Below are 16,850 nucleotides of genomic sequence, written 5' to 3'. Positions count from 1 at the left end.
CAGTGTGTTAAATGGAATTTCTTTTGCTACCGCAGTAATTATCAGCTGCCAGTACTTGCCGCCTACGACATTATGTCTTGAGAAATGCTTGTGAAGTAATGATGGCCAGCCCAGCGGGCAGGCCATGGGAAAGGGAATCTTTTCCCCTATAGTTAGCAGTTACAAAAGCACTTATACCACTCATATTATATGAAAATATTTCTATAGAAATGCTAAGGGAAGAACCACTCTGGCTCAAAGTTATACTTCTAAGCTTTGATAAATTGAATTACATACTTTGTGTTCTGTAGTAACTTTTTACTAGAGTAGAAGCTAGCAATGATGCTTGATTTGTGTTAGAAAGCATTGTTTTTCCTTTTAAAAAAGATACGTTTGAGGTTTTTTTAAGGAAATTAAGCGGGTCTTTATGGGAAGAGACTTGATTAAAAAAGGGGAGCTATCTTTGGTATTTGTGGTATTAAGTATTGTAACCCAACCTTTTTTGCCTCATTAGGTATACAAAGCTCGGATATGCCGGTAATACTGAACCCCAGTTCATTATTCCTTCCTGTAAGTACTTATTACTTGTGTGTGAATGCTCAAGTTACGCTTGGAGTTTCTATAACATGCTATGTAAAAAACCCAAACGTCAAAAATGAGCGATTTGTAAAGACCTCCGGATGGTGACACAAAGTGACAGCATGGCTCTGTTCTGTTTAGAAAGATACATTTGTTATAATGGTATACTAATATTTGAAATTAATATCATGCAAGTTGAGACCATATTGAAATATAGTAGTGTGGTTATATTTGCTTTTTAGAAGGTTTTCCCTTATTAGGGACTTACCAGGTTCATTTGATGTTAACTACAAAAAAAATTAAAATCAAATTTTTAATATCTCTAGGGTTTAAAATGTTGTAATTCCCAGATATTTTTAGTATTACGGTCATGTTCCTTAATTCACTATGTTTTGTAAATAGAACAAGAAATAATTTACCTTTTTTTTTTAACATGTAAAATTACTTATTTGCTCCCTTTCTTCTGAAGTGTTTCTCCCACCTGAAGTGATGCAGCTCTGCTCCAGAGAGTGGAACTCAGTGGGCTTCCTTTGGAAATGCTTTGCCTTTTGACCACTACACCACTTGGCATTTTGTCATTGTTCATCTGTGCCAAAATAATCATGTATTACATCCTGGTAGAAAGGAATAATTAGTACACCCAGTTTTGCTTGTAAATACAACAGGAAAAGAGCTAGAACTAATAATACTTAAGCAATAGTAGCTGTAAAATAGAACTTGGTAGTTTGAACTCTATGCTAATTTTTCTAGAAAACATGCTTCAAAAAGGAATTTTCATGGAAAGCGGAGGTTAATGAATGCTTTCTCCTGTTTTCATGCAAATGAGAAAATCCTTTCAATCTCGTTTATATGTAGTTCTTCATTTGTTTTTTTCAATTGAATTACATTTGATTTACATCAGTGGTATATAAACTATACAGTTTTGTTTTTCACACAAAAACTAGTTTTAACATCAGATATTTTTAAGTTACCAATCATTGAAAAAACCCTTACATTGCTCTTTAAACTTCATAGCTGTCTTTACATTAAAAATAGACAAATGGTTATTTTTGTGGAATTTCAGATGGAGTTTACATACTTTTTCTGCATCTTTGGATTCGGTTTATTTAATTCAAAAATCGCTTTCTTGTCATTTCCTCATTTTTACTGTAATCCAAGTTAGATTATTTTACTAAATGCACCAGTTTGCGTTAATCCTCTACCTCAAATGAAATAGCACTGGTGTAACCCACATTACAGAAACGAAAATAGAATATATCAGTACCTAGTTTCAAAATAAAATATTACAAAAACCAGTGGATCTTTTTGAAGAAATTCAGTGTCTTCAGTTTCCTTAATATTATCCATAGAGGAACAATGGTTTGGTTTCTCCTTTGACTTCCAGCAGTGGTGGCTGCACATTATCAGTTTGATTCTCTATAAAAATGTTTGCTGTTAAACAGGTTGGAGCAGCATTCCTTCTGCCTTGTTCTCCTCTTGCATATCTCATTCACCCCTGCTCTTAACAAATCTTTATCTCTTACATTGTGTTCTTGATTTAATTCTGAATATGCTTCTGTAGAGATGACAAATGCTTGAAAAGTAAAGTAGATTAAAATACATTGAGCCAATTTTTTGAAGACACCTGGGTTCACTGCTTTCTTCTCTGGCTGCTTTTTAGATCTTAATTTTCCTTGATTTTTATTCACTTAACCCTTTTTTCCTGCCGTATGCTAAAATTGAATCAATTTATTTCCATTACCCAGCAGTTCTTCTCATTTGTCATCTATTTCAGTTTAACTATGATAGTTTACATGTTAAATGACCTTTCCGTTACCTTTAAAAGAAAAAAAGGCTCCAGTAGTGGGCGAGCACAGAAATTGATTTGATGCAAGTATGTCCTCTCTTTTTCTGAAAACTCTTAATTCTGGTGCCAAGCAAACCGAGGGCAAACGCTCTGAGCTGCCGCTGGAGTGCTGCCCATCTTCAGACACCGCTGTTTCAGCAAGATTTATTTTCCTGTTTGTATTTTCAGGATATGATCCTTGATTCAGGTTGTTTCCTTCTCATTTCTGACTTTCAGAATGAGGACTGAGGAGGCTGGCTTCCAAGAAATCAAAATACTGAGAGCTCCCATCTAGTTTTAGGCTTGTAACAGGGTGAAACCACTTTGATTTAAAAGTTCCTACAATCATGTGGCAAGAGATGGCATCTTGAAACTTCTTGGGGATAACACACATCTGGACGGAAAAATTTCCCAAAATGTGTGAGCTCTGTAATGAGGACCTGAAAAATATTTGGCAAGATCCTTCTTTTCCCTTGCAGCAAACAGCAAACCGGCCTTGCGACATCTCCTTCCCCACCATTTTAGCTTCTACTTCCTATCTCCCCCCAGCCCTTCATGTTTTTGGCTTCCTCCAGCCTTTTGCTTCCTCTCTGCTGTCCCGTAAGCCGCTACACAAGTTACAGGATGATTCAGTTTTCTTCCTGAAGAGCTCAAAATAATGTGTTCTGGTTTATCCTGCTGAGTCTTTCACAACTTTTCAGTTTCTCTGTCTGCACAGCTCTGTATTTGTTGCTCTTTATGGGGAGGGAACATCAATGAACTAATGGTGCTGATTTCCAGATCCTGTGGCTGATGGGCTTTGAGGCTGCAGCAGATGTTTTCATGACTTTTTAAAACCTTAGTTGTGAGCAAACAGAACTTCTTACCAAAGATAAAAATTAGTGAAATCATTCTGTCTTTGGAAGAGGTTTTGGATCGCATCCTTTGAATTATTGAGGCTGATAGTAATGTTTCTTATGTACATTAATTTCCTCGTTTGTGTAGAGGATTGTGTTTAAAGGCAATTAGTAGGAGTTGGAAAAGTACAGCAGGTATTGCTGACTCTGCAACCCTCGTAGCCAGGGGGTCTGATGCAAAAGATGAGGGAAGGGGACATCTGTGTTCCTGTGATAACTAATCACTGACCCATCTTTCCAGGATCCTGTATTTAGCCTTAGCCCATATTATTGTGATAAGAACTTTATGATGAGTACTTATTGTGGAAGGAATAAATTGCTAAGATACAAGCTCTTAACTTTTGCCAGTTATTCCTTAAGTGAAGGAGAGATTTACAGTCTTGCTTAAAGGAAATTCCCCATCCTGTTCCTAACTATAAGATAGGAGTAGGATTCAGAGGAAGAAATTAAACATGGACTTTGTGAAAATCTGGTTTGTGTAACATATTTAACTTTTATAATATATCCAGAAATCTGATTGGTGCAAGTGAAGTAAAACATCCACTTACATAGCGGCAATATGTGTTTTTTGTTTTGTTTTTTAATTGCTCTTTATGCAAGAACTGCATTTTTTTTTCTCTTTTAATTAGTAGAGTATGCAGAAAATCAGCACACTTGTTGAATACAATGAGATCTGTAGGGATACCCTACCTTAGTGATTAATTTTTACTTTATCTCCCTGATTGCATTTGTCTATCATTTAGATCTGTATGGTGTTACTTTATAAATCCCTATTATGTTTACCTATGATTGGAATTCAAATTATCTGTTTTTATTTGGCTTTTCTGTGCTTATGCCTGAAACAAAGGATGAATACAATTACAGTGTGTTCCTGTTCTTGAATGTTGGGTTTTCTTTTTTAGTGCAGGATATCTGATCTCTGGTATTGTTTGTGTTCTCTGTTAAAGGTATTGCTATCAAAGAATCAGCAAAAGTGGTCGATCAAGCACAAAGGAGGGTTTTGAAAGGTGTTGATGATTTAGACTTCTTTATTGGGGATGAAGCAATAGAAAAACCAACTTATGCAACCAAGGTATTAAGAGAAGTGTTTAAAATAACTTTCCGGTACTCTTTAGAAAACATCAGCTATACCGTAAACTGCTTTTTATGAATGCTTTTTGGTTAACTTTAATATTCTTTTCTTATTAACTCTGTTTAAGTGGAAAATAAGATTTGGTTTTAGTTTTGTTGATCTTCACCACTCTGTGGGAATTTGCAAAAAAGTGTGTGAATATGGGAGAGTGTTAAGCGGAAATACGACGTTCTTTGGTGTTCTTTAGCATCTCGTGTCAGCAGCGTCAGAGTCGGGATACTGGGCTGGGGGAACATTTGGTTTATTCTCATGCCACCATTCCATGTGCTGAGACAAGTGCGATGTGTTGTCTCTGCTGGTCAGGGCTGGAATCTGTATTTGAAATGGGTGTCAGAGCAGAATATGGAAAACCTAATGCAGGGTTTCTTGCGTATGTAGATCTTATGCTTTTATTGCAGTTCAAAAAACTGATTACTTTTTCCTTTTATCCTTGTGTTTCCAATTCTATTTTGATTTTCTTCTGCAACAGTGGCCCATCCGCCATGGTATAGTTGAAGACTGGGACTTGATGGAGAGGTTTATGGAGCAAGTAATCTTTAAGTATCTAAGGGCAGAACCCGAGGATCATTATTTTCTTCTGGTAGGTAAAATTATGTGCTACTTGTGAAATTGCAGATGACTAGTAAGAATGTTTGTGCTGATTTATGTAATAATTCTTAAATATTATTATGTTTATCTTGAAAACGAAAGTAAATATAAATTACCTGAAACTTTTTTGACCTGGCTTATCCCATCCACGTTCTTTAATTTTCTGAAGACATCAGAATATCTGAACTGCAAACTCCTTTCTGTTCTTGTTTTCTTCCAAATTGCATCTGCTACATCCTTCCCTTCCCCACCTCCCCTATTACTTAGCCATTGAATTCAATGATCAAGTTTATGGTTTTGAGGCAAAAAAGGACTTTTGTGTTTTGACTTGGTATAATTTCAGTTATTTTGGTTTTACAATGCTGCCACCTGGATGATTTGTCTAGAGACTGAATTTTTGTCTTCTTTTGTGAAATCAGGATTGATTGTCATATTTGGGCAGATTTGATCTGAATTAAGGTCAATGTTATTCTGAAGCATCTGCTGTTCCTTAGTATTTTATTTAAGGCCATTGAAATAGATAGTTTGTTTTATTGTGATGTTTATAGAACACGTTTGGAGTTAGAGGCGTTGTCCCTACTCATTAAAGAACTTCTAATGCAACAATCTTCTCAAAGCAGGTCTGATTAGGTCCCGTTGCTCAAGGCTGTGTCCAGCCAAACTTGGAATATCTTCAAGGATCAAGATGCTATAACAGCTCTGGGCCCCTTTTCCAATACTAGACCACCCTTACGTTACCTTTTTGCCTCCTAATGCCTCCTTAGGATTTCCCATAGTGTAGTTTGTCTCTATGGCCTCTTGTCCTGTCAGTTTTGTGACCAGTCTGGCTCCCTCCTCTCTTTACCCTCCTATTACATAGTTGATGCAACAAAAGAGTGATTTTGTTGTTTCTTTTTTTTGTCTCCTCAGTTCTTAGATAATCTGTAGCACTATCCAAAATGCTCTTTCAGAGAAAGGACTTAATATTGAGTATGTTTGGTATTTTAATGCAAATTACAGCATACTATCATAGTGTATTGTATGTTGTTGTGAGCTTCTCTCAGTAAAGTACATTTCTACGGCTGATGATATCAACTTGTTTTATTGTGATTGCCTTCTGAACAAAACAGCTTTTTTCTTTAATGAATTACTGAGAAATTGTAATAATTGTCATTCTTTAAATGTGCGAAGCTACGTCCTTTGACATTTTTAGGTTCATAGTTCTTGATTCTTTCAAGTGAAATCAACAGTTGTAATGAGCTAACGAACCCACAAAGGGGGCCATCATTTAAAGTCTTAAGCAGTAATTACTGTCGTGTTTTTACTACACTTCTGGTTTTGTTTCCACTGAAATCATCACGGTTTTACAGTGCAGTTTGCATAAATCCTGTTATTGTCAGAGGAGTTTATAGATTTTTCTTAATTGCACCATTTATCTTTAAAAAGCACCCTTTGCACATGACTATTTTTACATGCCATTGTTGTTGAATGTTTCATCTTACAAAACTTAGGATTTGTTGACTTTATTTAAAAAGTGATTTGAATGTAAGTAAAACTTTTTTTTTTTTTGTCTCACAGACTGAGCCTCCATTAAATACTCCAGAAAATAGAGAATATACTGCTGAAATCATGTTTGAGTCTTTCAATGTTCCAGGGCTATATATTGCTGTTCAGGTAAGGGCAGGGTTGTTGAAAGTTAGAGTTACAGTAATTCTCTGTGAGTTGAAACTAGTTTCACTATGAAACTATATGAGTGGTGTTTGAAATACTTTACTTTTGGGTAGCAGTTTCACCAGTGGATGTTTGATACGTGGATAGTGGATGTTGATTCTGTGCTCAGTTCTTCTGTTACCTGTGTAGAAAGCAGCCTCTAAGCAGAAAAATGTACCTGTTACATCTTAATTTTTTAAACAAACAAACAAAACAACACCATGCCACTTCATAATAATAAATAGTATTACTGGTAGTAGGCCAAGAATTGAATCCCTCTCAATATGAAGTAGCAGAAAAGTTGTTTGTTTGAACATGGCTTAAAAGCATCAGGAGTCAAAAACCCCATTTATGCAGCTTCTTTTTTGTGAGCTGTTGTGTACACAGACATAATGTTACTAAATCAGTTTCCAGAGTGTAAGTTACCAGGAGGGTGTCAGTCTGGGTGTGTTGAGAGGGCTGCTGGAAGGTGGGATCTGCAGTGTGGTGCTTGTATTAAGATTTGGTCTTTTGTACGTGTTCTTTTCCAAGGCTGTCCTTGCCTTAGCTGCCTCTTGGACGTCAAGACAAGTAGGAGAACGAACACTGACTGGTACAGTTATAGACAGTGGCGATGGTGTCACTCATGTTATTCCTGTGGTAAGTATACATCAAAACAATTAAACTGGAGAACAGTTTGTTCTATAACTTCTCTGAAATTTACACTTACCCAGACTGAGTTATAGCTAGAAATGTTCAAAAATGTCACCTAATTTCCAGGGTTGTGGGTTTTTTGTTTATTTTGTAGCACAGAAACTCTCAACTCTTCGGCACCCAGAGTTTGTCAGGGTATATTGTCTTGCAGTGATTTATCTTGGCACAGCCTTGGCAAATCACCTTCTAAGTGATCACTGAAATTGTATTCCTTCATCATATTTCCAGTTTGTTTTGCTGGTAAGAGTGAATACACTTTTTACAATAGTCAGCCCAAAAAGTTTGGAAACTTTTTTGTTTAATTCAGTCAATTAGTATATAAAACATAAATAATACCAAATATTTGAGGGCAGATATAGTATCATTTAAAATTTTTCTCCATCTGTTTACCAGTATTTAGTAGTATATCATCACACATCAGGGATACAAGTAAAAAGAAGAAAGTTCCTACTTGACTGAAAAAAAACCCCACCAAACCAAACCAAACAAACAAAACCCCAACAACAGACTTCTAATGCTAATTATTGTCTGTTCTAACATATCAAGTTGCTAAAAGCAAAAACTACTATAACCATGTGATGTTTTAATAAATAATTAACATGTACAGCTGCAGTTTCTTATCTGTCAAATTATTGTTTTGCTGTAGGTATGTGTTTCCTTTTACAAAGCTACATATTTGAAATTTTATAATTGGGAAGCACTTGGTAGGTTTATTTCAAGTGGCTGGTTGTCTGTCTCTCTGCTCGTCTTTCCTTGCGAAGTGAAATGCGTGTCTAGACACCAGATGCATTTTTCTTTTCAAAACGAAGCTAGATTGCAATTTTTAAGATTGAAATCTATACAAAGCTTTATCGTGCCACAGTAACCTCAATTTTTTAAAATGTTTTTTTAGACCAAATAGTAGCATCAGTGGTGATTAAATATATGATGTGATGTGGCAATTTCTTATTAATGTTGGTGGAATATAGTGGCTAAATCTTTGTTCAGACAGTTTATCTGAGATGGCATATTTTTAATAAGTAGGAAACAATTGACATTCAAAACCTTGTATAGGTAAACTTTTGAAAAATTGTATTTAGTAGTTCAAATTGCTGTTTTAAGCAGCTGAGCTTTTCCTGATCTGTGGGTTTGTGTTGTTTAATTGAAATGAGAGTAGATATTCTTTGTCACTCATTAAGCTCATTTGTAGAATGATACTTGCTTGATTTCTAGAATTTTTAAACATGTTGAACAAATTGACAGCAATAGTATACCATTTTTATAGTAAAATGAGTGAAGAGGATTTAACACAGTTATCGCTATAGTGAAGCTAACAACAGTGGTATTTTTTATAACTACATTATTTTCTGTGGTAGAACATTTTATGTGAACGTAAGGTGTATATAGGAAGTTTTAAGCATTTAACATTGCTGTGATGTCTGGATTCGTCTGTTCGGATGTAGCAGGTCTGGTGAGGCTGAAAGCTGGTCTTGAATGCTTTTGGTTTCTGTGTTTAGACCAGATATTTGTAATGCAATGATACTGGCCCCCAGGACGAGTGGGACTTACAAGGGGAGACTGATGGATGAGCATGGGCCGGTCTGATGTTCTAAGCGTCTCAATTAATGTGCTGAAATGATGCATTTTCTCCCTGCTTTCAGAAAATTAATTTTGGTTCATGTGGATTGTAACGTCTTAACATCAGTGGCTGTGACTGCAGAGCCACATCATTTATTCTAAAATAATATTTCACGATACAAGGTTCCTTGACCTTTTTGGTAAGAGTAACCTCATTTTGAAGAGAAAATAAAGGCCGAGGAATAGTGAGTATAGCTATTTGTCTGCCTTATGTACTAGTGACCTTTCTGTTCCTCCTGACTTTGTAGAATTATGAACCAATGCAAAATGAAACACTAAAGTAAAATAAGGCTTCTGAAGAATTGGATTTTTGGTAGTTAAAACGAGCCAGTGTTAAAGGGCTTCAGTCTCACAGTCACAGGTAGCGAACAGGAATTTAGACTCCATGTCTTTATCTCTCCCTCCTAAGCTTTGTTGAAAGGAGCTCTTGTCAATACCTTTCTCCCAATTAATTTATATACAGGCTGAAGGATACGTGATTGGCAGCTGTATCAAACACATTCCAATTGCTGGGCGAGATATAACATACTTCATTCAGCAGTTGCTGAGGGAGCGAGAAGTAGGAATTCCTCCGGAACAATCCTTGGAAACAGCTAAAGCAGTGAAGGTAAAGTGAATATCACAGTTGTTAAGGTTATTTTAGATCGGAGCTTGATATCTGTTTTTAAAATACAATAATCTCTTAAAACCATTGTCTTCCAAATAAGGATGCTTTGTCTCTAAATAATATAAAAATGTCTAAATAATGTAATCATATCAGATAGCTTACATTTAAGGTATATTGTTGGGTTATACTCAATTAGACCTAGAATTTCACTCTTCACTTGTCGTCTCACCTTTCTCTTCCCTTCATTATTATTATTGTAATATTCAGTAGCAAATATTCTTGGTGGGATGTGCAATGTAAAGAGCTGTAATTACTCTTTTATGTTGATATGTTCTTTCTCGTAGTACAAAGCTATTCTGAAAGACATTCAGCTTAAAAGTACACTTAAACCTTGTTTCTATGGCAATTCTTCAATGTGCTTTAGAACTCATTTCTCACCATCATATACGTTCAGAGGAAAAATAGAAGAAAAGTAATTGAGCTCAGCAAGATGTGCTGCTTTCAGTGCTGCACGGAAATGATTTGTAGTAGCAGAGCCATTATCTAACCATATACAGTAAATGTCAGTTCAGCCGTTTTGGGGGCCTTTTCTATATCTGCCAATTTAAAACTCCTATTTTTGAAAACAGTGTAGTAATTTAACCTTTTAAGTTCATACCATCTTCTTTGCTATACTTAAGAAGATACTTCTAACTGTACATATTCAATTTTCAGGAACGCTTTAGTTATGTTTGCCCTGACTTAGTAAAAGAATTTAACAAGTATGACACAGATGGTACAAAGTGGATTAAACAGTATACTGGAATTAATGCTATCTCAAAGAAAGAATTTACCATTGATGTTGGCTATGAGAGATTCCTGGGGCCAGAGATTTTCTTCCATCCTGAGGTAAGTTGATTTAAATTGTCTACACTTTGGTTTAGTTGCATTTTAGATGAGAGCATTTGTAAACTTCTAAATAAGTGATTATTCTGACTTGTGTTTCTCCTTATTTGTAGATAGATAACCGGCTATTGGAAGTCAGCGAGTTTTGATTCTTGATTGTTAGTAATTTTTATACAAATTCAGGCTGATACCTAAACAAAGCACTATATTTGAAATTTTTAAAGTAAATGGATTGCTAAACTTATATTTTCTTCTTGAAATATTTAATAGAATTTCCAGGTCTCACCACATTGTAGCCTGTTTTCTTACTTGTCTGTTGAAAAGTCAAGTTTCCAAATATTCTGTCGTCTTGCCTTTATACCCTCAGTCTCTCTTCTACTGTTGGGAAAAACTAAAAGGGAATAAAGCCTTTTTTCTCCCTCTGTCCTCTCTCTGTGTTCTCCTGTTGCAGATTTTTCCTGTTACTCTGTTTTGCTCTGGTGCTCAGCATTTGAGAAGGGTGGGTGTTCTTTGACCTGTTATGGGTAACTAAAGCTATCTAAGAGAATAGCTGACAAAATAGATTCTCTAGGTTTATTCCTTCAAACCTTTTATAAATGGCAACAAAAATATCTAACGTAACTATTTCCATTATTAGTTGTCATGACATCTCTGATATACAATTTGTGGTCCTACTTGTTGACTTCTGTTTTTATTTTTGATTGCAGTTTGCTAATCCTGACTTTACGCAACCAATCTCAGAAGTAGTAGATGAAGTTATTCAGAATTGTCCCATTGATGTTAGACGTCCTCTGTATAAGGTCAGTAGCTAATAATGATTTTTTTAATACTTGTTTCAGAATGATTATGCTTTATGCTGAAATAAGTATTTGAAACTATTAAAAAACAAAACCACAAACAAATGACAAAATTAACCATTTTTCTAGAAAGAAGCCCAATATGGAGAAGGCTTTATGTTGTTCACTTACACTTTTTGAAGAATATGTTTCATTACTCAAACTCTCTTTTAAATGAAAGAGAAGTAAGAGAAACACAAATCTGAGTGAGAGAGAGATGTACTAAGATATAAATGGATTTTAAAGCACAGCTGATTCTACTCTGGCAACCTCTTTGTATATTCATGTTCTACCAGGCTTGTGTTAGATAATTGAAAGCTTACAGTAAAAGCATACCTGTTAACTGTAATTAAAATAACATATTTAGAATTTAAGAATTGAATAAAGTTGGAGATGTACATTTTCAGAAGCAGCTAATAATTTTTGTTACTTAAAACAGAATATTGTCCTCTCTGGAGGCTCAACCATGTTCAGGGACTTTGGTCGCCGTTTACAGCGAGACTTGAAAAGGACCGTTGATGCCAGACTGAAACTTAGTGAAGAACTTAGTGGTGGCAGACTGAAGGTTAGTTCTTGCTGCTAATGTGTTTAACAAGCATCTTTCTCTTGTTACCTGGAAAATGTGAAAATTCCGTATTGCAATGATGTTCTTGTTTGTTGAAATGTCTTCGTTTTCGTTTCAAGTTCTCATAGAAGCTTTTCAGAGATTCATATGTTGTAGAGAGTTGTAGACTGGTACTGGAAAATATTTATATAATCCTTTCATTGTAGGAAGCCATAATAGTGCTGTTTCCCCTGACAGGCACTTGTGCTGCCTTGTAGCAGCCCTTTGGTGTGTGTGGCAGTGCGGAGTGGTTGGCACACAAGAGAATAGATATAAATTGAAACAAAATAAGTTCAGCTTGGATAAAAGGAAAAACTTTTTCATTGTGGGGATAATCAAGTATTAAACAGGCTGCCCAGAGAGGTTTTTACAGTCTCCATCCTTGGAGGTTTTTGAGATTCAGCTGGATAAAACCCTGAATAAGTTCCTCTCACCTCAAAGCTGATTCTGCATTAAGCAGGAGGCTGAACTAAAAACATTCTGGGTGACCCTTCCCACCAAAATTACCCTGTGATCCTATGAAATGACTTCACGTTTTCATTAAACTGCATGATGCTTAATTTTTGTTCTTTCCACTTTTGACCTCTGATCTAACTCTTTCATTTTTCTGTTGACTCTGCATACATAAAAGATATCAGCAGAGAGAAAAATTATATTGTGTTTTTTCCTTTTAAGGCAAGATTGAAGTGATTTTCCTAATTTATTTTTTAGTAGTAATCTAGCTAGATGAGCTCAAACAATCCTTAAAACCCGCAGTATAGCTTCATATATGCCATGTAGACAACTTTGAATTTTCAGCTATATACAGTACTCTGGCTCAGGCAACCTCATTTATTCTTAGTTCTCCTTACCGGACTTCTACAGCTTAGTAAGGAAACAGGATATAATAAGGACATCTGATGGGATTTTTCCTTCTTCAGAGTCCTGGCATTGCAGGTGGTCACTGACTTGAACTGTGCAAATGTATTACAAATTATTTTTAGATACTGTTTCAAATTGTTCAGATTTCAGCAGGTTGTACTGGAACAAACTACTTCTGAAACTGGTACGTGCGCTGCAGTTTTTGATAAGCACAAGTAAGGAATGAAGGTTTGTGTGGATATGAGGGAGAGGGGCTGACTGGGATGAGTGGTGTCATTTTGAAAAGCACGACTGGCTCTATTGGTCCTATAAAATTTCAGTCTGCAACTGGTGCTTTGTTAAAATAATGATATGAAGCTTAAAAATTAGCTTTCTGAAGTGCTTTTTTTGAAAGGGGTAAGTAGCATGGACCCATTCTTACATAAATAAACAGTCCCTGAAGAAATTCAGCAGAAAATACAACAATGATTGGAGAAGAACACTCTTGGGAGAAAATAGGTGTGAATGCAAATAAATATCTCTTGAAGTTCAGTAAAGGAGGTAACTGGTGATTTATAAACAAGAGCTGTTTCTTAGTCTGGGTTGTACATGAAAAAATCTGATGCTATAACTGTAAGTTTACCTACTCAGCATTTAAGAAAATACTCGTTTGTGAAAATTAGGCTTGGAATATGCACTCCTTTTAAAAGAGATCTAGTCTTTACCAGCAAAAGTGACCTTTCATGTATATTTTTTTTCCTTTTATAGCCTAAGCCTATCGATGTACAAGTCATTACACACCATATGCAAAGATATGCTGTTTGGTTTGGCGGATCAATGCTGGCTTCCACAGTAAGTTGGTTATAAAGCTGAGCATGTTTTAGTTACTCTGGCTGCACTTCTGGAGTTCTTATTTCTTGTTCACTTTATATCGAATGCAGTTGGGGGGTTTCTGATAGGCCTCACGTAGCAAATATACCCTCCCTGCCCCATTAGAAGTTTTTGCATTAGACTTTGAAGATTCAAAAGAGCAAATGAAAGCCAAATTACAGCTTTGTGAGAGTTGTTAAATAGCGCATTTTAGTTTTGTGGCAAAATACATTGTTTGCATTAGTGTTTAGTGATGTGTGATGTAATACTAATATCAGAACTTCCCAGTTATCTGTAGTTTTTTCCATTTGCTACTTAAGTGTTAAGGTGTACGTACCACTGACTAATTTGTTTTTTTCTCTCCTTCCCTTTACAGCCTGAATTCTACCAAGTGTGCCATACCAAAAAAGACTATGAAGAGATTGGTCCTAGCATCTGTCGTCACAACCCTGTGTTTGGGGTCATGTCTTAAAGCTGTGACCTCGCAGGGGTCAGGGCTGGGGAGGTGGGGAGGAGGAGGAGTCTTTCTGATTACTTGTTTGTCTGATGGCTGGTATTAAGGTAACAAACATGACTTGACAATAAGAAAAAGACCAAACACAATTAAGCAGGATTATTTTAATAAGTGTCTCAACATGCAGATGTAGTGGAAAGCCAAAATGATCACGTTTTTTCTTTAGATTGATTATTCGAACCTGTGCATAACAGAACAAAAAAGTGGATTTTAGTTCTTTCTGTGCCCTGATATTTTGTATATTAATGAATTATCCAAGATTTGATGGGATTTGACAGTGTGTAGATAGTCAGCTCTCTAATGCTTCCATTGTACCCTTTCATGGGTGCAATGTAGGAGCTTGTTTATATTTCATACTTTTTTATACTTTGAGGAAAAAATATGATTAAAGAAACTGTAATATTTGAGGAAAAGAAATTACCAGTGACCAACTTGAAAGTAAATTAAAAAAAAAAAAGTCATGACTCATGCAACTCGTTCTTGCAAATCATGACCAGTCTAAATCCTGGGTTCCATACACTGCGAGTGCTTTTGGAACTACGAAGCTAGTATCTTGGATTAACCGATGCCTGCTAGTGCTTTCTGATTACTTGGTGCATTTTCATACTATCTCTTGCTTTAAAAAAAAAAAAGAAAAAAAAAAAGACAAGACTGTTGGACCAGTATTTGCAGTTCTGTAGTGTCATTTCTAATTAAAAACCAAATAATCAGGTTATCAAAATTGGTGTATTTAAAGCCTAACACCATTCCAATAAAGGCACAAAATTTCTTTTTATGTTTGTGTCAGACTTGTTAATCTCATTACATGGGAAGCTGTGAGCACGGGTTCCTACATATTCACTGTGGTTTTTGAGGAGTAAGATTGGTCTGTAAGGTAGAGATCATTATGTGCATTGTGTAAACTGAAGTGTGAGCATTTTAGAAGTTTATATGTTCATCTAGATAGCACTTATCTATATAAACCTAACATCTCCTCCATCATTAGGTTTGTTCATCTATTTTGTTCTGTAACTTCCCCCCCAACACTTTCTTTCAAGCGGTGGTTTACAGGAGACAGTACTGCGTTTTACATCTCTGTGGTTTTTCTGCAAGAAAATACCATGTAGATAAAAATAAAGTGAAAACAATCTCTTTCTCATTCTTTCTAGGAAGAACGCTTCATATATTAAATGGAATTGCTTAATTTTTGTTAATATTTGATGAAAAAAATCTCTTTAGACACTTCTGAACTCACAAATGTAGTTAAGGCTGTTTGTGTAGAAGACCACAAGAGGGAGATCTCTTGGTTTCTTCTGAATTGTAAAGATTCCTCAGATTTTTTTCAGAGAAGCTTATCAACTTCCAGAGCTTCTAGTTGCTTTGAAGCATGATAAACAAGACTTCAAAATGAGGATAAATATGGGAAAGTCTTTTTACAGCAAGCATTATAAAACTTCATGTGCTAGAATCGAATAGAACCTTGGTGCAAACAAGAAAACGTTAAATAATTGTATTACAAAACTATATTATTAACGACTCCCTATGAATGATACAATTTCTGAGAGTTTTTCAAATGATGACTTTTCAAGTCGTAAGTGCTGACTGATTCGTGTGGTAAGAAAGACCAATAGGCAAATGTGTGTAAAATAAAGAAGTTAATTTAAGCTGTGCTTTTCCAACAGTCCTATGGTTCTGCTGCTGTGTCACGCTCTAGTGACCGAGTTTCCTGATGCACCTCAATGGCCTGAAGAAAAGGCAAGGTTGTGGTTTATTTCCCCACTAGAATATAGTCTTAAAAATTCACTTGGAAAAAAAGAAAAAAGAGGCAAAAAATTCCTGATACATAAATACACTTGGCACTTTGGAGGAGCTGGGGCAATTGGTGAGAAGACACCAGCAGAGTTAAGTTGACGTGGAAGGAGCCCAAGGGGTGGGAGCTGGGGTGCAGGAGCTGAGTGAGTGGTCACGGATTTGGGGAGACTCCAAGAGGCAACAAGAGTTGAGGCTCTTCAGAAAATCTGATTTTATATGGATCATTGTCAGGCTGTGAGTTATTGAGATGGGCTTGGGTGCTGCCAAGAGCTGTCTGGATTAGAGTGGTGGCATCCGAATATTCACAGTTTGGCTGTTCTTGGCTGTGGTGGGTAACGAGGAGAAGACGGGCGGTTCTCCTGTGCCGTGGCTCAGCTGCTGGGCTCTGGCAGGAGAGGGGAGGCAGAATAGGAAGAAACAGGCTGCACCAGGAGGGCAGGTCTGGCAGGTTGGTATCTTGTAGAAATCAGTGCTTGCCAGTGGTGGGGATGATTGTAGGGCTGGTCACTGTATCTGGTGCAATTGTAACCAGATTAGTAAATCACTTGTCAAAGAAATGAGCCAGCTTGTAAATGAATTCTTTGGGGGAAGAGTTGATGTCTGAGCATGAAAGCTGTCAGGCTGAGAGTGGGCGTTGCTGCCAAGTGTAAAATAAATTGGGTTTTGCATTCCAGCTGTATTTAATGCAGGAAGTGCAGGTACTGCTGGGGATTTAATCATGAATTGGGCATGTTCAGGAGTAAGGCCAGGCGGTTTTATTTTTCCTAGATTGTGAGTGAGCCCTGCTGTCAAAACAGAATAAAAATAGCCAAAGCAGCCCAGGATGGCGTGGGTTTAGGCACCTTCCACACCGAACTCGTGGTCCTTTGTACAGAACTAGAAATCTCATGCTCCAGAGGGAAGCT

General features: G+C 36.3%; 1 protein-coding gene across 1 annotated transcript in view; it reads left to right on the top strand.

The window, feature by feature from the left end:
• The window catches only part of ACTR3 (actin related protein 3), a 30,764-nt gene extending 15,469 nt beyond the window's left edge, over nucleotides 1–15,295 (top strand). The window contains exons 2-12 of the mRNA XM_082057332.1: nucleotides 494–549; nucleotides 4,227–4,351; nucleotides 4,881–4,991; nucleotides 6,557–6,652; nucleotides 7,220–7,327; nucleotides 9,462–9,605; nucleotides 10,320–10,493; nucleotides 11,198–11,290; nucleotides 11,766–11,891; nucleotides 13,539–13,622; nucleotides 14,017–15,295. Of these exons, the coding sequence (XP_081913458.1) occupies nucleotides 494–549; nucleotides 4,227–4,351; nucleotides 4,881–4,991; nucleotides 6,557–6,652; nucleotides 7,220–7,327; nucleotides 9,462–9,605; nucleotides 10,320–10,493; nucleotides 11,198–11,290; nucleotides 11,766–11,891; nucleotides 13,539–13,622; nucleotides 14,017–14,112 (1,213 nt within the window). The 3' untranslated portion in view covers nucleotides 14,113–15,295. The remainder of the gene's footprint in view (nucleotides 1–493; nucleotides 550–4,226; nucleotides 4,352–4,880; nucleotides 4,992–6,556; nucleotides 6,653–7,219; nucleotides 7,328–9,461; nucleotides 9,606–10,319; nucleotides 10,494–11,197; nucleotides 11,291–11,765; nucleotides 11,892–13,538; nucleotides 13,623–14,016) is intronic.
• The last annotated feature ends 1,555 nt before the right edge of the window (nucleotides 15,296–16,850 follow it).

Source organism: Streptopelia decaocto (assembly GCF_964273445.1).
Source record: "Streptopelia decaocto genome assembly, chromosome: 6".
Lineage (NCBI taxonomy): Eukaryota > Metazoa > Chordata > Aves > Columbiformes > Columbidae > Streptopelia > Streptopelia decaocto.
The sequence above is the reverse complement of the archived record's forward strand: the minus strand, read 5'-3'. Positions and strand labels throughout refer to the sequence as shown.